General features: G+C 46.3%; 1 protein-coding gene and 1 long non-coding RNA gene across 3 annotated transcripts; both read right to left on the bottom strand.

Annotated features, from left to right (window-relative positions):
- Positions 1-14,709: 14,709 nt before the first annotated feature.
- Positions 14,710-19,561, bottom strand: LOC147268940 (ubiquitin carboxyl-terminal hydrolase 37-like). The gene is made up of 11 exons (XM_086193426.1): positions 19,480-19,561; positions 19,249-19,380; positions 18,858-18,981; positions 18,604-18,755; positions 18,168-18,267; positions 17,462-17,538; positions 16,723-16,834; positions 16,555-16,615; positions 16,073-16,288; positions 15,883-15,949; positions 14,710-15,759 (listed from the first exon to the last, which is right to left on the bottom strand). Exons 1-9 carry the CDS (start codon positions 19,491-19,493, stop codon positions 16,122-16,124), a joined length of 939 nt encoding a protein of 312 aa, XP_086049552.1. The 5' UTR covers positions 19,494-19,561; the 3' UTR covers positions 14,710-15,759; positions 15,883-15,949; positions 16,073-16,121.
- A 745-nt stretch (positions 19,562-20,306) lies between these two features.
- Positions 20,307-21,052, bottom strand: LOC147268939 (uncharacterized). 2 transcript variants are annotated; one of them, XR_015111221.1, is made up of 3 exons: positions 20,802-21,052; positions 20,664-20,704; positions 20,307-20,383 (listed from the first exon to the last, which is right to left on the bottom strand). It is a non-coding gene; the product is annotated as an uncharacterized LOC147268939 (long non-coding RNA). The 2 variants fall into 2 exon arrangements; XR_015111219.1 differs by having other exon boundaries at positions 20,664-21,052.

Raw genomic sequence — 21,052 nt, 5'->3', positions numbered from 1 at the left:
TCCACTTGGCTAATAAACACAATCAAACATTCATCGTTAACTGATGTTTGCCACAAAACAGGCTTCATTACAAGAGCAAAAGTCAAGTTCAGTCAACCGACAGAACATCAAATGCCTCATGGTAGGTTTCCTCACCTCTGATGCAGGTCAGACTCATGTGCTACTTTAAATTTTTTCTGTGGAGAGACATATGTTAAAATTGGTTTTTGTTGGGATTTTTCCAATTTTGAACAATGAAACTGGCAAAGAATAGAAATGAGTTCGGTGTGAGACGTGTCCAACGTACTGCTGGTGGCTCGCAGTCTTCGTCGTCCCAGGGAAACTTCCTTTTCACAGACCCTCTAACTGTCCTGTTGGTCAAATCCACTTGGCTAATAAACACAATCAAACGTTCATCGTTAACTGATGTTTGCCACAAAACAGGCTTCATTACAAGAGCGAAAGTCGGTTCAGTAAACTGACAGAAAATCAAATGCTTCATGGTAGGTTTCCTCACCTCTGACGCAGGTCAGACTCATGTGCTACTTTAAATTTTTTCTGTGGAGAGACATATGTTAAAATTGGTTTTTGTTGGGATTTTTCCAATTTTGAACAATGAAACTGGCAAAGAATAGAAATGAGTTCAGTGTGAGACGTGTCCAACGTACTGCTGGTGGCTCGCAGTCTTCGTCGTCCCAGGGAAACTTCCTTTTCACATACCCTCTCACGGTCCTGTTAGTCAAATCCACTCGGCTAATAAGGACAATCAAACGTTCATCGTTAACTGATGTTTGCCACAAAACAGGCTTCATTACAAGAACGAAAGTCGTTTCAGTCAACCGACAGAACATCAAATGCCTCATGGTAGGTTTCCTCACCTCTGATGCAGGTCAGACTCATGTGCTACTTTAACTTTTTTCTGTGGAGAGACATATTTTAAAATTGGTTTTTGTTGTTGTTTTCCGATTTTGAACAATGAAACTGGCAAGGAATAGAAATGAGTTTGGTGTGAGACGTGTCCAACGTACTGCTGGTGGCTCGCAGTCTTCATCGTCCCAGGGAAACTTCCTTTTCAAGGACCCTCTCACGGTCCTGTTGGTCAAATCCAGTTGGCTAATAAACACAATCAAACGTTCATCGTTAACTGATGTTTGCCACAAAAAAAGGCTTCATTACAAGAGCGAAAAGTCGGTTCAGTAAACCGACAGAAAATCAAATGCCTCATGGTAGGTTTCCTCACCTCTGATGCAGGTCAGACTCATGTGCTACTTTAAATTTTTTCTGTGGAGAGACATATTTTAAAATTGGTTTTTGTTGGGATTTTTCCAATTTTGAACACTGAAACTGGCAAAGAATAGAAATGAGTTCGGTGTGAGACGTGTCCAACGTACTGCTGGTGGCTCGCAGTCTTCGTCGTCCCAGGGAAACTTCCTTTTCACAGACCCTCTCACGGTCCTGTTGGTCAAATCCACTTGGCTAATAAACACAATCAAACGTTCATCGTTAACTGATGTTTGCCACAAAACAGGCTTCATTACAAGAGCAAAAGTCGGTTCAGTCAACCGACAGAACATCAAATGCCTCATGGTAGGTTTCCTCACCTCTGATGCAGGTCAGACTCATGTGCCATTCAAGGTTTGTTTGTTTCTCCTGTGGAGAGATGTGCTTTATATTTCTACGTTTCAAAAGCTGGTAAATAAAACACGCAAAGAATATGAATGAGTTGAATGTGAGGCGTGTACTACTGAACATACAACTTAGCCTTCCTTCTCAGGGACAACCTGACGGTCAAATCTCCTCTGTTAATAAACTCGAGCAATTTTCATTGTTGTTTGCTTGAACAGGCTTTCATACAAGAGCTTCACTGAGAGGTTGGTCAGCTGTAAGAAGATCAATGCATCATCCTAATCAGAACTGCTGTCATCTTGACTGACTCCAGTCATCACAGATAAAGATGACAGAAGATGAGCGGTCCCCTGAAAGTGCCTGATGACAGCAGCCCTCCAACTGTTGATGCTGGACAACCATGCAATGAAACCTCACTCACCCACCCACCCCCATGCGAATAAAGGCTTTGTTCTTTGGAATGATTTTTTTCCCCCCTTCTTCATCACATCACAAAATATTCTAGAGGTCCAAATGTTCAAAGACAATGGTGGTGGAGGGCCATGATTAGCACTTTACATTGCAGCTTGGTAAAAATATGGTAATAGTATGGTAATGGACAGGTGTTCATGAGGTCTTATTTAAACAATACACCACATTTCTTTTCTTTCTTCTGCTCAAGATGGCGGCGCGCACGGACGCAGCGGCTCCAGGCTCTGCACTACCCTGCACCCTTGTGTGTTTTCTATGTCTTTTTCATCTTCTCTGGATACACCCATGCAACGGAAACCCCATTTACAGCCGCCAGGACCTGATAGGGATCGGATTTAGGGCAGAAACTGAAGTCACAAACGCCTTTTCACGGTCCCTCAAGAGATAGCGAGATCGGCGGGAGCCCCTTGGATTGTTGTCGGTACCGGCAAGCGGCGGAGACGGCGAATGAAGAGGAAGCAGAAACGCGGATGGCTGACTCGTCACATGGGCAAACACTTGTCACACAGTTCTACAATCTTGTCACACAGTTCTACAATTAGCAATCAGAGCTTTAGCATGAAAGGGCAACAGGTGAGCACTTCTATTTTGGAGCAATGGATGCCAACAGAGGCAGAGCCAGAGGAGTGGGAGTCGGAGGGGGAGGACATGGATGAGGATGAGGAAGACCAAGGACTGTAATTTCAGATGAGATCTGAGCCACTTTGGTTGCCCGTGTGGTCAACCATGGTCTAACATGGTTGACCACACGGGCAAAGAGGACAGCCAAATTTGAGCAGGTACACTGTGGCATCCATCATCCGGACTTTCCGAAATGAGAATAGGTAAGAACATCGCAATGTGTGCAGCGATTTCCCACCACGGCATCATCCACCACCATGCTACCCTCGGCCCCTATAACACTGCCCCTCTGATCACATTCCTGGACACTCTACACACCACACTCCAGATGAGTTAGATGACCCAGAGCAGCTCAGGTACATTGTCTTTGGGATAATGTAAGTTTCCAAGGAGCTGCTCTGATTCCGAACTGGTTCACTGCCCACCCACGCTTTTTAGTTGTTTATTTTCCTCCATATTCTCCATTCCTCAATCCGACTTTTTTTTGCCTGTAGATGGAAGGTGTATGACCAGTAAGCACAAACATGTATAACCCTTCGCCAAGCTATGGAAGATGCATCTGGAGATATAACACTTGATTCTTTTCATGGCTGGGTTCACCATGCCAGGCGATAGCTCCCGATAAGGTGTTGGAGCCTGACCTGAACTGAAGACAGGATGCAGCATCGGGTTTTTGTTTGTTTGTTTGTTTTTACTGTAACTGCGTTTTTCTGGGCTGCACGGTGGTGCAGTGGTCAGCACTGTGGCCTCACAGCAAGAAGGTTCGGGGTTCGAGTCCCGGCTCCAGCACAGGATCTTTCTGTGTGAGTCTCCATGTTCTCCCTGTTCCTGTGTGGGTTCTCTCTGGTACTCCAGCTTCCTCCCACAGTCCAAAGACATCAAGAGGGGATGAGGCTGTCCGGCATCTTTGTGATGGTTGGGTTGTATACTGTGTACATTGTTTTGTTGGGAAAAATAAAATGTATTTGTCACCGTTCCTCATTTGTTTGTTCTGGTTATAAAAACTATATTCCAAAATATTTGACATCTGTCTGCAGTGTAACACTAAACAAAAAAGGCATTATGATGAATGCAGAAAAAGAGCTTTCCTTTCATCGTAGTGTTTTATGTAGAGCACATCAGTGTTCTACTGACTCTTATAACTGTCTACTCATTTAAGGTTTGTGTTTGTCATTTGACAACAAAATACCATTTTGAGAAGAAATTACCTTGTTTTGAAAGTAAGGCTTCATTTTGCAGGCGAAGTGATGGGTTTTGCCCACTGTGTGTGTGTTTTTGGATTTGTGTGTAGAGTTCTGAGACCATGAGGCTTGCTTTCGGAAAATGTGTGCAGGCAATCGAGAAAAACTGTAACACTTAAACTGAAAGACGTAGAGCTGAGGGCAAGTTGGGTCTTTGTCTCCTTTGACATTGTAGCTGGCATTTCATCTATTTTTTTTTTTTTTTAAATATTGAGAGATTCAGTTACAAGTCCGTAGCTGGAGTGACCTTTTATATCACAAGAACTTGAGGCAGATGGGCTTCAAGGCCCTGTGTAAGTTCTAGAATACACCCATGCATGACCAGATATGTAACAATTTGTGGTTCGGGAGAGTTACTTGATACAACTTGTTCTTCGTGACTCAGTGAATGTGTGCAGTTGAGTTGTGCCCATACAGACACCAAACTGTCTGCTCACCAACCAACCAAAGATGGTGCCCAGGGGCATTGCAACGGGGAAGGACACACTAGCTTATTGCTTGGGGGCCAAACTGTAAAGGGGCCTCTCATGGACTACTGATGACATTGGTCCAACCACAATCAAGAGAACCCACTTGATTTTTTTTACGACCATGTACACGAGACTACAATTACCAAAAGTGCCCCCCACCCCCATGCAACTAGCTGAGGATTGGGTGGTGGCTGGACAAGTTGGAGGTTAAGTCCCTTTTGGCTCCCTACCTGGTGGTCCCCAGATCAAAGCAAATTCCCAGTACTCAAAAGTGATGTCATATTTCTGTTTATATTTCAAAAAAGAAGCATCATTTATAGATGAAGAAGGTTTTGCTGAGAAATGAACTGAGCGAACCAGTTTGGCATGAAAGGAATTTGGATCATTATCTAACGTATGTGGATCCGCCTAAACTAGAGCCAGCGACAGATGTCAGCGCTCTCTCCCTCTCTCTTCAGTTTTCTTTCCATGAGCACTCAAAAGACAAATGGCACTTCCCCTTCACTCCCGGTGGCACTCTTCCCATACAAGTGTCCTTGGAAGAGTCCCTGATGATGAGAGGGAGAAACGTAGAGTGCAGAAGTGCGATACCATCATGAGCTGCAGAGTGAATATTCCTTCCATATTTCTTCATCAGGGCTGCACGGTGGTGCAGTGGTCAACACTGTGGCCTCACAGCAAGAAGGTTCCAGGTTCCAGTCCTGGCTCCAGCACAGGATCTTTCTGTGTGGTGTCTGCATGTTCTCCCTGTTCCTGTGTGGGTTCTCTCTGGTACTCCAGCTTCCTCCCACAGTCCAAAGACATCAAGAGGGGACGAGGCTGATTGATACTCTAAATTGACAGTAGGTGTGACTGTGAGTGTGAATGGTTGGTTGTCTCTATGTGTTGGCCCTGAGATGGACTGGTGACCTGTCCCCGCGACCCTTAATAGGAATAAGAGGAAGACAATGGATGGATGGATTTCTTCTTCTTCTTCATCATCTCTTTCGTTGCGCTTGTTTGTTTCTGCCTTTTCACTCCAAAGTTTACTCCCCTCTTGTGGCAAGGCGAGCGGTGGGGAACAGTTGCTGACAACGCCACCTGGGGGCTTTCACCCCAGGATATAAACAAAATTTCAAAATGACCAGGCTTCCATTTGAACAAAGGCACACAGTTCGAGAGATACCACAGGACAGGACCGTGATTTCCAATTATAAAAATACTTTTATTCGAAAAATATTTTAAAATGAGCAACAGACTAAATGAATACCAATGGATATAATAAGGAGTGCAAGAGGAATTACCGAAAGGAAAAGGGGACAGGGCTGGGGCTTACCACGACAGCGGTAACTAAAAGGGAGGGATCCAAAAAAACTACACTGCACCCATGACACAGCAAACCAAAAAAAAAAACGTGAATAAGGAACCACCACCAGGGGGGACCGCTGCCGCTCTGGGCCCTCAACACCTGTCAAAGAAAAGAAAAGAACACCATTAAAAACATGAAATTAAGGCAACCCTCACACACAAACCAAATATCGCTACCACAAACAACCCAACAGAAACTGTTTTACATCCAAATGATCAAATGGGGAGCAGAAGGCAATAATAATAATAATAATAATGATAATGATAATAATGGTTCTAAACAATAAATCAGATATAACCCACAAAAACAGTAATAATTCAAAGAAAGAAATAACAAATAAAAAAGGAATAAACTCAAGTAATTAAGGAAATGTCTGCCCCTCTAATTAAAACCAGTCTCCAAGAGGGATGGCTCAGGGCCGATGAGGGTCGGGATGCCCTCTCTTGGCCCACGTTGAGGCTCTTAAAAAGGCCGTAGTGCACGGCTTTAACCGCAGTTACTGGGAGCAGAGCTCGTTATGAGCCGAATCAGCAAAAATCAAAAATGAAGAAGACGAGAAGAGAAGAAGAAGAACCAAAACAGCAGCGAGGCTCACAGCGGCAATTGACGGCCGCGCGCTGCAAAATAAACAAGTTAACCTAATTAAAATGTGGATATAGGGCATTACAAAATAACAAATGCCAAGAATAAACATTTCCTACCGGAGAGCAGAATCGTGTCGTCAGACGAGGTAGGAGGAGGAAGCCCGCAGCCCAGACTACACAAACGATGGCCGGGAGAGGATAATCAAAACACCACAGATCATCGGCAGCTTGATATGAAAGGCAGACAACTATGCGTCTTACCCACAAAAAGCGCACCACGCACACATCGGCCCAAGGGAGACAGCCCAGCTCCCGGTAACACCACACTGCTGAACGGAGCAAAACCGGAGTAAACACGGGGCCCGTGACACTGAATAATCGAGCAGAGCAAGCATGCATACCTTTGTTTTGTAACCCGATCTGCTGGCCAGCGAGACGCCACCACGCACGGCTGTTGGCTCTGTAAAGGAGGGAGAGGAAGCGGAAAGGACGGAGAAGGGTCCGACGAGGGCTATTTATAGGTGACCACTCACTAATTGTCTGCCACACTGCCCCTCACGGTGGGGAGTGTAGCGCTATCCTGCCACATCTACCCCCAGCTTTTGTGTCGTCGGCCCGACGATGAAACAAAAAAATTACAAATGCTAACACCAGGGCCTGAAAATGGCCATTTGGGCATTATATACAGACTGTACTGGATTGCCATGCTGGTCTGCAGGTAAGGGGAGATGGTAAGGGTTGGAATGGTGGCCAGCTGTAGTGCGAGCCGTCCGACGCGGAACTTGCTGACTGGTGCTGGGTTGCTCTAAGGGGGACAAAGAATAAAAAGATGGTACAATGCCCCTCGATGTAGGAAATGCACTTGAGCTGGCCTGAACCTCTGAACAGGTTTCAGCGGAGGAACTACTCGGGCCCGCAGGAGGTAAAGGTGTTTCGGGTACCAAGAGCCACAAGTCACCATCACTGAGGGAGTCAGCCTCCATCTGTTCTGATCTGCGAGGCGAGTGGGCCCTAGGAGGGGCTGCTCGAGCCTCGGGGCCAAGAACAGCTTTCAACAGCTGGCATAAGCTACAGGCTGAACACCTCTGTCGGTCTCTTGGGAGAGCACTGCCCCAGCCCACTGTGACTAGCGTCAACTTCCAAAATGAAAGGACGAGAAAAGTCAGCGTAAGTCAAAACTGGGGCTGACACTAACCTTGACTTCAAGGCCTCAAAACTGGCCTCACACTGGGACGTCCAGGAAGCACTATGAGCCTGCCCAGACCCTTTTCTGGACTTTTTGCTGGTGAGCTCAGCCACTAACTTATGCAGAGGACTGGCCAATTGGGAAAAGCCCTCCACAAAACGCTGGTAGTGGCTGGCGAAACCCAAAAAGGAGCGCAGCTTGGAAACATGACGGGGTCGTTTCCATTTGGACACAGCCTCAATCTTTTCGGGGTCTGTGGAGACACCCTCACTGGAAACAACATGACCCAAGTACTTAACTTCCTTCTGGAAGAAGATGCACTTCTCAAGTTTGGCCTTCAAGCCTTCCTTTTGAAGGCGACCCAGCACAACTTTCAGCCACTGCAGATGCTGGGACACAGAGGAGGAGAAGACGACAATATCATCAAGGTACAAGAGGAGAGACTGCCCCTGCTGATCTCCAAACATTCTCTGCATCAGCCGATGGAAAGTACTTGGGGCGTTGCACAGTCCAAAAGGCATCCGATTGAACTCAAAAATTCCGAACGGAGTACAAAAAGCGGTCTTGGGCCGATCTGGCTCCGACACTGGTACCTGGTTGTACCCACTGGCAAAATCAACGGTGGAGAACCAGCGGGCACCACTGAGTGCATCTAGGCTTTCCTCAATGCGCGGCAAAGGGAAAGCGTCTCTCCTAGTCTTACTGTTAAGAAGACGGTAATCTACGCACAAGCGCAAACTGCTGTCCTTCTTACGGACCAAAACAATGGGTGAGGCACAAGGGCTACTGCTCTCCTTACTGACCTGCGCTTCAAGAAGCTGGTTGATGTGAGCTTTTACAGCTTCGTACTCTGAAGGGGATACTGCGGTATCTCTGCCTCACAGGGACATCATCCAGGAGCGGAATGTCGTGGGAGCTGAGGTTGGTACAGCCCAAGTCGCCATCATGGGCTGCACAGACTGAACTGTATTCCTGTAACAAGGACCTCACCTCCATCTGCTCTTCCTCTGTCAACATGGCCAAATCTACTGGTGGGGAAACCCCTGAGGTTGAGCCAGAAGCTACTTGGGAGGAGACGATAGCTGTAGTCAGCCTCACCTCAGTTACCTCTGTGGGTAGACTGACAACTTGGGCGCGACTGAGAGCACCCAGACAGATCCGTGGGTGCAAAAGAATATCAGTTGTCCCCACATTGACCACCGGAATGTAAGCCGTACCCCGGACAACACAAACCAAACAGGGTGCCAACCAGCAACCCACTTGGCAAACCAGAGTCAGGGGGCTCAAACAGCACAGCCTGATCTGAAAAATGTGATGAGTAAGTGCTGGCCACTATCTTTGTAAATGATTGTATTTATTTATTTTAAGTTTACTCTTGTTTATCACGTGACCCTCTGACGCAGATCAGAAGTCCGCTAGGCGTAAACAGTTAAAGCGCGTCAAACACGGAAGCGCGTAAAACACGGAAGTGCGGCAGAGAAACGGCGCGAAAGAGAGACGGAGCGAAAGAGAGACAGAGTAATAAGTTTAAGTTTCATTCTACAACTGGTCAAGGGCGCACACGGTAAATAGCTTTCCTTTGTTCTGTACTAACTTGATGTTTGATGTTAATAGTACCGAGTGATTGTGTGAAACGCGAATTTGCATATCAATTGCATTTCATTACTGTGCAGCTAGCTATTTTGCATTGTAAGCTATTGACACATTAGCACATGATCCACTTTAAATGCCATTTGTGCACGACTTGAAGTTTGGTTTGTTCTTTATTCACTACAAGAGCTGAATTTCACTGCAGTTGATCTAGTGAGCTAACAGTGTCTACAGTGTGTTTAGAATTTGAATTCCTATTGCTTACGAGGACATTTGTTTTTTTTGTTTTTTTAAAGGAGACACAAGTTATAGGATTTAAATCTGTAGCTGTTTAATCTGTGTAACTAAAGAAAGTAATGTTTAGAGGTTAATGTAGTCTAATAGAGTTTCATTTATTTGAATATGTATAAATCTGCTGTCTGTCATGACAAATATTCTTTGAGATTTTCCATCTCATTTTCCTTTTAGTTTTCAAGGTGTTCAACGGTGCTTAAACCATACGACAAAGAAAATAAATGCACTTTATTAACATCAGTATGAAGCGTGGAGTCAATGATTGGCCAGGAAGTAGTTACAATCTTCATTACCCCACCAGGGATACGAAGGGCCTGCTTACCTTGCACCCTCACTGAACCAGTGGGGTTTTCGGGAACCTGGGCTGCAGCCTGGTGACATTTCTGAAGGGCCTCAATAACTGGGCCAGGGGCCTGTAGCACTGAGGGTGCCTCAAACAGAGACCGGTCATAGGCCCCAAAAAGATCTTGATAACAACGTCTGATAACATTCATCTCCAAGACTCCAGGGACAGGTCATAGCTACAGGGGGGTCCTTAACAACCAAGATCCCACAACGAGACATTACCTTGTCACAAAGGGTCACATCAAGCTCTAAATAGCCAACATATGGAATGGCTAAACCATTAGCTGCCCGGAGCCGCAACCAGTTACAGGACTGCAGGCGATCATGGTCCCAAGGTGCAAAATGCTCCTGAAAAAAACTTTCTGTGATGGTGGAAACCATGGACCCAGTATCCACCAAACACGACACCGGGACATCGGCCATCAACACATTCACATTTGGACAAGAGAACATTAAACCAGACAGTTTACTTTCTACAGAGCCTGGAGGAGCCCCCACCAAGCTCTGGCTCAAAAGCTCAGCGGGCTTCAGTTTTCCGCCTGCCGAGTGGACAAAGCAGGCCTAGAAGGGTTAGAAGTTAGCCCAGTGACAGAGTGAGCACGTGCACGAGATGGAACCCGCTCCCCATCGCACTCGCGGGCAAAGTACCCAGGCTGCTGACACCTGCGACATATGACAGAATTGTGTGACGTCCGACCTTGGGTCGGGGCGCCTGCAAGGAAGCTACGGTGCGGGTAAGCTGGTTAAGCTGCTCCTGTTGACTCTTTAAAAGGTCCATCAGTTCAGCTAAACCAGGACCCTGGGGGACAACCGCCGGGGCCGGGATAGAACGACTCTGAACACTAAACTGCAACCCATGAGCGGACGGAAGAGAGCAGCTGCGCCCACGAGAACCCCCAGGAAGACCCTCCCTCTCCCATCTAATGGCCTCCCCACGCACCTCTAGAAGTGAAGCAGAGGGCTGGCGCCGAACCATTTGTTTTAGTTCACGTCGCAGAGAACTGTCAAGGACATGCTCTACGAACTGATCGCGCAGCAGAATTTCAGAGTTTGGCATCCCATCAGGAGCGCACTGCTTGACGCTCTGCATTAAAGCTAACAAAAACTCCTGTAGTGACTCACCTTCCTGTCACTGCCTCGCAAAGAAAGCCTGCTGCAGAGTGACATAGGACAGGGAATGGCTGTACAGCTCTTGCAAGATGGAAAAAATGCGAGCTGGGTCATCATGCTCTACACCTGGTTGAAACCTAATCTCCTCATGCACTTCTCCCTCCAAATGCTCAATGATAAAGAGGGCCTGATCAGCAACAGAGAGGTGCCGGGCTCTCATGCATGCCTGTATCTCCTATATCCACTCAGCCACCCTGATACCTGACCTACCGTTAAAAACGGGACATCTGCGGTCCCTGGGAATAACTACCAGCCACTCCGTCACAATAGGAGGAGCCCCACTAGCTGTACCAGAGGACACTGACGCTGCCCCACCGAGGGCCGAATGAGATGCAGTATGCTCCTGGAGCAGCCGCTCATTGTCTGCCTTAAGCTGCAGCACAAGCTCCTTGAGCTGCTGGATTTCCTCTTCCATACCGACAACAAAACTACCACACCTAGACCTCCAATAGGAAAGGAAAAGATGATGATTTTGGGTAGGAAAAATGACTGTGGCGTTACTGCGGTTTTGGCTCTATCATAAAACCTGAATCAATGGTTAAGTACAAACAAAAATTAAAAATGGAAATCACGTCTCTGTCCTTTTTACTTGTGGGTCCTGCCGACAACGCCAGATGTGGCAAGGCGAGCGGTGGGGAACAGTTGCTGACAACGCCACCTGGGGGCTTTCACCCCAGGATATAAACAAAATTTCAAAATGACCAGGCTTCCATTTGAACAAAGGCACACAGTTCAAGAGATACCACAGGACAGGACCGTGATTTCCAATTATAAAAATACCTTTTATTAGAAAAATATTTTAAAATGAGCAACAGACTAAATGAATACCAATGGATATAATAAGGAGTGCAAGAGGAATTACCGAAAGGAAAAGGGGACAGGGCTGGGGCTTACCACGACAGCGGTAACTAAAAGGGGAGGGATCCAAAAAAACTACACTGCAAGGAGCAAGGAACCACCACCAGGGGGGACCGCTGCCGCTCTGGGCCCTCAACACCTGTCAAAGAAAAGAAAAGAACACCATTAAAAACATGAAATCAAGGCAACCCTCCCACATGAACCAAATATCACTACCACAAACAACCCGACAGAAAATATTTTAAATCAAAATGATCAAATGGGGAGCAAAAGGCAATAATAATAATAATAATAATAATAATAATAATAATAATGGATCTAAACAATAAATCAGATATAACCCACAAAAACTTAACAGTAATAATTCAAAGGAAGAAATAACAAATAAAAAAGGAATAAACTCAAGTAATTAAGGAAATGTCTGCCCCTCTAATTAAAACCAGTCTCCAAGGGGGATGGCTCAGCGCCGATGAGGGTCGGGATGCCCTCTCTTGGCCCACGTTGAGGCTCTTATAAAGGCCGTAGTGCACGGCTTTAACCGCCGTTACTGGGAAAGGAGCCCGTTATGAGCCGAATCAGCAAGTATCAAGAGGAGAAGAGAAGAAGAAGAAGAACCAAAACAGCAGCGAGGCTCACAGCGGCAATTGACGGCCGTGCACGGACAGCAGGATCGTGGCGTCAGACGAGGCAGGAGGAGGAAGCCCGCAGCCCAGACCACAGAAAGCGTACCATGCACACACCGGCCCAAGGGAGACAGCCCAGCTCCCGGTAACACCACACCGCTTTGTTTTGCAACCCGATCTGCTGACCAGCGAGACGCCACCATGCACGGCTGTCGGCTCCGTAAAGGAGGGAGAGGAAGCGGAAAAGGACGGAGAAGGGTCCGACCAGGTCTATTTATAGGTGACCACTCACTAATTGTCTGCCACACTGCCCCTCACGGTGGGGAGTGTAGCGCTATCCTGCCACACTCAGTTTATTTGTGTCAGCCTCCATGTTTGCACACTCCCTGTCTGCTAAGCACATCTGACTGTATGTCCTGCACTCCTGACTCTTCCCTTCCACACTCACCTGTCTGTCATTCTGCACTGACCCCAGCTCTTGTGACTCCAACCAAAGTGCTGACTGCGGGTCACTGATGCAGCCACGGCCGCTCTCTTCGATGTCAGACTGAAAACTCCAACTAAAGAAAAAAAAAGGCTCCATGTGTTTCAACATTCAGCTTAATCTTTCCTTTGAAGACTGAGTTGCATCAAGAATCTGCTAGTTCTTCTGTTCTCCGTGAGATTCCTGTGACCTCGCAACACAAACCAAACCTATAGTCTTCTTTTATAAATCTGCTTTTGACTTTCGAGCTCCAGGAAAATGACACTGTAGTGATTCAAATTTGTTTTATTGTTCCCTTTAATATGCGCAGTCATTTCATTTCTGACTGTGCTGCTACTCACTCTCCAGGTTTCCAGCAAGCAGGGAGAGTCATGCGAGCAAGACCATCAGGAAGACGTAGGGCGTGTTGGCATTCTTGAGGGCCACATTTCTCACCAGGTTGACTGGATAGAAGTGACCCTCCTTGTACATTATGTGGTAGCAAACATTCTTACGGTTCTGCTTGAGCGTGGCGCAGGAACTGCTGAGCCTCAGCGTCAGACATGTAGAGCGCCGGGCTGATGGGTCCTTTCCAGTGCTTCCAGATGGCCTCCAGCATCTGCAGCCTGTAAGTGGCACAGAAAACAGCATGTGTTAGTGTGGTGGTGTGTATTGAGGGGTCCAGTGGAGCAGTGACCATGAAGGAGGCTTGGAAACTCAAAGCTTCTATTCTAGTTTATGCATGCATGAGAGAGAAGTTACAACACACTCATGGAGCATCAGAAGTTCTCTGTTGTTCTGAGAAACTGTCAGGTATTTATACATCTCTTCACATTTACTGGGAGGGGGCATGCAGATTGGGGTCAAACACAGGTGATGACCAAAAGTTGAAAAGAGTTCCTGGCCATTTGTGAGGTGGCTATTTAGGTTGGAGCCAAATGGTTCTAGTCTCTAGAACCAACAGAAACAACCATCAATCTGTCACCCAGAAGCCACAAAATCCGTTGGTTTTTTTTTTTTAGACTTTTACAACCAGACCACATAGTGTACATGTTGGCACCTGTGGTTTGTCCTTCCACATACATTTTACACTTTTATGGAGAAGCACAGAGACTAACGGTCTAAAACAGTTAAAGCAGGTTATATACAGTATTTCTTATGAACTACACAGTTCATAGGCATTATACATTACCAGGGGCTCATGACTTGTTAACTCACATCTAATGAAAAGAACAGAATACATAAACATCCATCCATTTTCTTCACACGGGGGGTGGAGCCTATTCCAGCAGCCTTCAGGTGAGAGGTAGGGTTCACCCTGGACAGGTCACCTGTCCATCACAGGGCCAACACACAGAGAAAGACAACCATTCACACTCACAGCCACACAGACCTGCCGGGCACAATTTTACATGAAATGTGCTGAATGGACCTTCAGTTCTGACAGTTTTTTGTTGCACAACAATCATGCAATGAAGCTCCAAATTTAAATGACTATGAATAAAACAATAAATTGTCAAAGCAATAAATTTCCATCCATCCATTTTCCTCCATTTATTCCTGTTAAGGGTCCGGGGGGGGGGGGTGGAGCCTATCCCAGCTGTCTTCAGGTGAGAGGCAGGGTTCACCCTGGACAAGTCTCTAGTCCATCACAGGGCCAACACATAGAGACAGACAACCATTCACACTCACAGTCACACCTACAGTCAATTTAGAGTATCAATCAGCCTCGTCCCCTCTTGCTGTCTTTGGACTGTGGGAGGAAGCTGGAGTACCAGAGAGAACCCACACAGGAACAGTGAGAACATGCAGACTCCACACAGAAAGATCCTGTGCTGGAGCCGGGACTGGAACCCGGGACCTTCTTGCTGTGAGGCCACAGTGCTGACCACTGCACCACCGTGCTGCCATATGATGCATTACATCCTCAAATTTCTATGTTACTTCAAATTGCTTAATCTTCATCAGTGAATGCAAGCAATCAGTTGAATATGATCTCCTGTTCATTAAAAAGTGCTTTAGATACCAAAATAAATATCCCAACATTCAATCGACAGATTAAGAACCAAAATAAATGCATTTTGTATTCTCTTATGTTTTGCTCAGTCTCATCCTGTTGAAGTCCATTTCTATCAGCATCAAATCACAACAGGAGTTCTCTCCTGACACTTTACGAGTTGAGAAGTTCTCGCCCCTCTCTCTCTTCTTCTGCTCAGTCTGGTTTGCGGAGCGTTCCTCCTCTCCCTCTCCTCCCTGCCTTTGTGCGATCACCAGTCCATGTATTGCTATTGCTTTCTCCCTTGTGTTGCTCTGAGACGGGGTCCTTGTGGAGTCAAAAGACTTATCATTTCTGCTTGGAGAAAGAAATATTGTTCTACTTAAGTTATGTGTTTAACTGTGTAAGAGGGAGGTCTGCCCACTGGTGTTGTCCTCGCTGTTCTGCTTGATCATCTCACAGGCACCCTCTCAGTCAGTGCAGGCTCACACACACCCTCCTAAAGAACCCTCTGCTAGGATCTGCTCCAGCTTGGTCAGAGGCTTTATCAGTCCTTCTAAACAAGAAGGTTCTGGGATCATTGTCTGGACAAAGTCAAATTCAAGTATTGAAATTTTGAGTACTGGCATAAGGACTTAGTGTCGCACCTGTAACGAAGAGCCCTTCGTTACGATAGGAATGTAGAAAGGTTGCACCGGGGTTGTTTTGAACAGTATTTCACAATTCGCACAATATTGAATTTTGCACAGTAAGTTACAGAGCGGATTTGCACACCGCTACCTATCCAGCTTGCGGCATCTTTATTTATTGATTATGCATATTTATTGAATCATTTAACCATACATTGGTGGCGGTGGTCCTCAGGCAGATGCGGCTGCGCCGGCGTCGCTCCACCTATCAGAAGGGAGATGTGACAATGAGGATTGGAGGCATCGAGCAGCGGAAGGAGGTTTCGTGGTGCCAAAGTTCCGCAGGGTAGAGAGCAATAGGGTGCCAGTGTTTGATAGTGCCACTCACCTTTCTGTTGTGTCCTCCAGGTGTCTGGGTCCAAAAGAATCCGGCCGGGTACCGTCACCAGGTAAACCTTCCGGGAGAGACCACGGTCAGACTTGAGAGGGGGGTGTTGTTGCTTGAATGAACTGGTGGGGGTAAGGGGGGAATACTATCAAGGGGGTACATTAGGCGCCAGAAGAATTGCTGGACTTGCCTCTCTCTGGTCATTCCATGCCACCTCCACCGCAAAGAGGGTCGACTGTTCACAGCACCGTTCTTTCATAGAATAAAATGTAAGCAGTCTCCTCATGCAACGTACAGATGCAGTCCCCAGGTGCCACGCTGACCTCTTCGTCATTGAAAGTCAGCCAGGTGTTGGGGTAGCTGCCAAGGTGGATGTCTGGGCAGTGAACGTGACTCATGTAGTGTCCTGAGACGAGAGGAGTTACTGTTAGATCAGCTGTTTGAACATCCAGGTTTGACAGGTAGAAGCAGTTTGAGAAATCAGAATGAGAGAACTGCCAAAAACCTGTAAATGTCAGCAATTCTTGACAACTGTCACACTAAAGTGATCTATTTAAGTTTGAATATTATACGTAAGAAATTACACGTAACCTTTCAGTTCCTTCAGCAGAATAAAGGTAAAAAGGGATTTGAACTGGGTTAATTCAGTGGGTGTCTGAGTGATTGTTTTACCTGAATCCCCAGTTTCGCCGAAGTGGCTGATGATGCTCCTTAAATGGTACTGAGAGGCTCCCTGAGAAGGAACATGATTAAAAAGTTAGAAGCACACTCAGCAAACGTCAAAACACAAACCGACACACTACGCGTGTTGTAGCTGAACTCAGGTGAGCCATTTCTTACCTGGCTGGAGGGCACCATCAGAGTACTGTGCAGCTCCACTGGATCGCAGATCTTCTCCATACAGAAGTAGTGCTTATTGTAGCGGTAACGCTTGAGATGAAGCATCAGCATTCTGCAGAAGGAGAATGTGAGAAAAGATGTAAGATGGGGGCGGCACGGTGGTGCAGTGGTCAGCGCTGTGGCCTCACAGCAAGAAGGTTCCAGGTTCCAGTCCCGGCTCCAGCACAGGATCTTTCTGTGTGAGTCTCCATGTTCTCCCTGTTCCTGTGTGGGTTCTCTCTGGTACTCCAGCTTCCTCCCACAGTCCAAAGACATCAAGAGGGGACGAGGCTGATTGATACTCTAAATTGACCGTAGGTGTGACTGTGAATGTGAATGGTTGTCTGTCTCTATGTGTTGGCCCTGTGATGGACTGGTGACCTGTCCAGGGTGAACCCCGCCTCTTGCCCGTAGTTGCTGGGATAGGCTCCACCCCCCACGACCCTTAACGGGAATAAGCGCAAGACAATTGATGGATGTGAGCTGGAGTATTTTTGATGAATTATTTCAACACGATGGTCATCAGAATTGTTGAGGTCAGTTCACTGACGTTTCAACCTTCGGTCACCAATGAACCTCAATTCAGTCGAACTTAATTTACATTAGGAGGCAACTAAGTATGAAATAAATTCCGTCTGAGTGATGGAAAACCAAAAAAACAAGCAAATTTGGGAGTGCATGTCAATGGATGGGTGCATACTTGGGCAGGCTCTCAAAGTGGCACCGGTTGGTGGACATCTGAAACCCACATTTGCAAGTGCGTTCCAGATCTTCATCCTGTCACAGAGAGAAAACATACAATGAGTGACACACTAGAACGGTGCTCCTCAACAGGACAGCCACCTCTCTGTGGCCCCCGAACTGTTATTCCTTCACTGTGTGTTTTGGTTGGGACAGCACATCAAGGCAGGGTGGCCGTAGGGAGGTTTGGAAGGTTTTACTGAGTGGCCGGTCAGGCCGGAACTCCAAGTTTATATCACAACTCTGCCCGCGCAGCCACATCACCTTGTGGCTCTTTGTGTAGATTTAAAAAGAGAAGTGTTCTTAACCCCTCCTGACATATTGTTTTGGATTCATGACAGGGGTCATGTTTTGTTTTATTCAACTATTTATTTTAAGTTATGTCAAAATGGAAATGACATTGTCATGTAGTTCACTTCATATTTTTGTTGTTGTTTTGTGTGACAAGGGCATTTTGTTTTGAATATTACAGTGTGATTGCATGCGGCCTGACCGACCTCAATAAATGGACCTTTCACTCGCTGAAGAAAATTGTTTGTCTTTAAGATTTGTATTTGAGTGCGCCTGCACAAGAAAATAAAACCGCTATACACAGAAATCTGTGTGTGTGTGTGTGTGTGTTTGTGATGAGATGATGTCACTAAGGGGCGACAGGTGCATCTTACCTTCAGTTGATTGTACAGCATTTGCTGGACCGAAGCTCCAGGCTCCAGAGACAGAGAGAGATCAGTGAAGTCCTCGTCTCGATGCGACTGGGCTCCGCATCTGCACAGTCAAGGAAGACAAACATTGCATTGTGACCAGTTCACATCTGAGTGATGCACCGGACCTCATTTAGTCCGGTTCATTGAGAATCACTCTGGCGTTGTACTGAGATCTGCTAGTTTCAATAAAAACAATCAGTCTAAACAATCTTTCTAAGCTGAGCAACAGCCCATTGAAATGTTACGACAGGGTGTTTGGCTTGTCACAGGTTAAAGTCCAGCAAAAATGCTTTGATACTGCATTCATTGTGTCAAATGAATGGTGAATTATGAGTAGCTGCGGTTTGCTGCCACCTGCTGTGTGTGCGTGCGTGCGTGTGAGTGTGTGTACACTCACTTCTTGCAGGTCCTGGTGCTCCTCATTGTGAACATCATGTGTTCTTTTACAGGGCACCTGTATCTCCTTCCTTTACCGGCGGCTACATGCTGCAGAGTTGGTGCCAACGTTTGGACCTGGTTCAGGATTTCATTCAGGAACTCATAAGCATCCTGAACACACACAGATATCAAGGGCTTAATATTCACAAAAATCCAAAGAGTCAAAAGAGGTCCTTAATTGTTGGAGAACTTAGTGGTCAGATGAACACTTACCTTTTGCTCTGAGTCCTCAAACTCTGGAGCATTCATGGAGAGGATGTTCTTGAATAAAGACAGGTGGTGTAATTTCTTGTATGGATCATCAGAGCAGTGGACCCTCACAATGTCCATGAGGCAACTGTAAAGGGAGCAAAACAAATCATTCAAGAACACTTTTGCGAAATGAAGCACCTTAGTAGGAAGTTCAACATGGCCCTGTTCTGGGACCTCCTTGCCCTCCCATGTGCACACATGGATAGCAAAAGGCAGGGAGAGCAGCAGAATTAGCAGTTAACAACTCCATCGACTGCAGAAAGAATCTTCAACAATGAAAAAGTTGGGTTTTCAGAACCGCGCGTGCGCGCGCGCGTGTGTGTGTGTGTGTGTGCGCACATGGCTGCCATACCTGAGTAGTTGAGCTTCAGGGACTGAAACCCATACATCCTCCTGGCCCTGCACATCAGTGATGAAGTCCTCCAGTGCAATCAGGCTCTGGAGGCTGGAGTTCATGTAGCAGTTATTGCCAGGGTTTGGAAACCTGAAAAACAAATGGACAAATTGATTCACATGAAATGAAATTAATTCTGGGTTATTTTTTTATTTTGCTCCTTGAGCGTTTTTGAGCAGATTTACTAACCCACGCCATTCCATCAGTGGGAAATTTACACACTGGAGCCCAGCGTCCCATTGAAGGCTGTCTTGTTCAGTTTTTTCCTGTGGAAAAATAAAAATTGTTATCTATTTTTTTTGTGTTTTCAAAGGAAAAAATAAATCTTGGGAATCGCATAAATGAGTCTGAGGTCCGTCAAACACACCACTACTGGTGGCCCCTGGTCTTCCTCCTCCAACTCAACCCCTGTAGTTGAGGTCCTGGTGGCAGCAGCGTCTCTGCTGGGAAAACACAAACAAATGTCAACTTGTGTTTGTCATGCAGCAGGTTTGGTGACAAGAGAAGAGTTAGCTGAATGACTAGTCAACTGACAGAACATCAAATACACTGAGTAAATGAACTCTGTTTGTGTGTGTGTATGTGTGCGCGCATGCATGGCTGCCATACCTGAGCAGTTGAGCCTCAGGGACTGAAACCCATACAGCCTCCTGGCCCTGCACATCAGTGATGAAGTCCTCCAGTGCAATCAGGCTCTGGAGGCTGGAGTTAAAGTCGTGCTTATTGCCTGGGTTTGGAAACCTGAAAAACAAATTGACAAATTGATTCACATGAAAAGAAATTAATTCTGGGTTATTTTTTTATTTTGCTCCTTGAGCGTTTTTGAGCAGATTTACTAACCCACGCCATTCCATCAGCTGGAAATTTACACATTGGAGCCCAGCGTCCCATGGAAGGCTGTCTTGTTCAGTTTTTTCCTGCGGAAAAATAAAAGTTGTTATGTATTTTTTTGTGTTTCCAAAGGAAAAAATAAATCTTGGGAATCGCATAAATGACTCTGCAGTCCGTCAAACCCACCACTACTGGTGGCCCCTGGTCTTCCTCCTCCAACTCAACCCCTGTAGTTGAGGTCCTGGTGGCAGCAGCGTCTCTGCTGGGAAAACACAAACAAATGTCAACTTGTGTTTGTCATGCAGCAGGTTTGGTTACAAGAAAAGATTTAGCTGAATGACTAGTCAACTGACAGAACATCAAATACACTGAGTAAATGAACTCTGTGTGTGTGTGTGTGTGTGTGTGTGTGTGTGAGAGAGAGAGAGAGAGAGAGAGAGAGAGAGAGAGTGTGTGTGTGTGTGTGTGTGTGTGTGAGAGAGAGAGTGTGTGTCGGGAGGGAGGGGAGCTTCACTATCAGGCCTGTCGGTAAAGTTCCTTACCTCAGTTGTCGGCAAGAACTCGCGTCAACTTTAAGCGTTTCCTGTAGAGGCACAAACATTCTCTTTGGTTTACAAAAGTGGAAAAATAAAGCTTGGAGAGATTTCAAATGAATTTAATGTGAGGCCTGGCAAACTTACCGCTGGTGGCCCACAGACTTCCTTCATCGAGGAAGCACCACTCTCTGCTCTAGCTATTGAGGGAGAGGTGGCACAATCTCCTGCCGCATTGATTCTGGGGATGAAAACAACCGTTGTCATTGTCAGTAAACCAACAGAACATCAAATGCCTAATGGTAGGTTTCCTCACCTCTGACGCAGGTCAGACTCATGTGCTACTTTAACTTTTTTCTGTGGAGAGACATATGTTAAAATTGGTTTTTGTTGTTGTT

This window comes from Aulostomus chinensis, chromosome 2, assembly GCF_037954235.1.
Source record: "Aulostomus chinensis isolate RoL2024-O1b breed Wild chromosome 2, RoL_Achi_v1.0, whole genome shotgun sequence".
Lineage (NCBI taxonomy): Eukaryota > Metazoa > Chordata > Actinopteri > Syngnathiformes > Aulostomidae > Aulostomus > Aulostomus chinensis.
The sequence above is the reverse complement of the archived record's forward strand: the minus strand, read 5'-3'. Positions and strand labels throughout refer to the sequence as shown.

What these genes read in the sequence shown, in the direction of transcription:
- LOC147268940 (XM_086193426.1), bottom strand. An exon ending in CCTGAAGCTCAACTACTCAG is followed by an intron (nt 18,982 to 19,248) that starts GTATGGCAGCCA and finishes CTCCCTTTACAG; the next exon opens with TTGCCTCATGGACATTGTGA. An exon ending in AGCACCAGGACCTGCAAGAA is followed by an intron (nt 18,268 to 18,603) that starts GTGAGTGTACAC and finishes TTGACTGTGCAG; the next exon opens with ATGCGGAGCCCAGTCGCATC.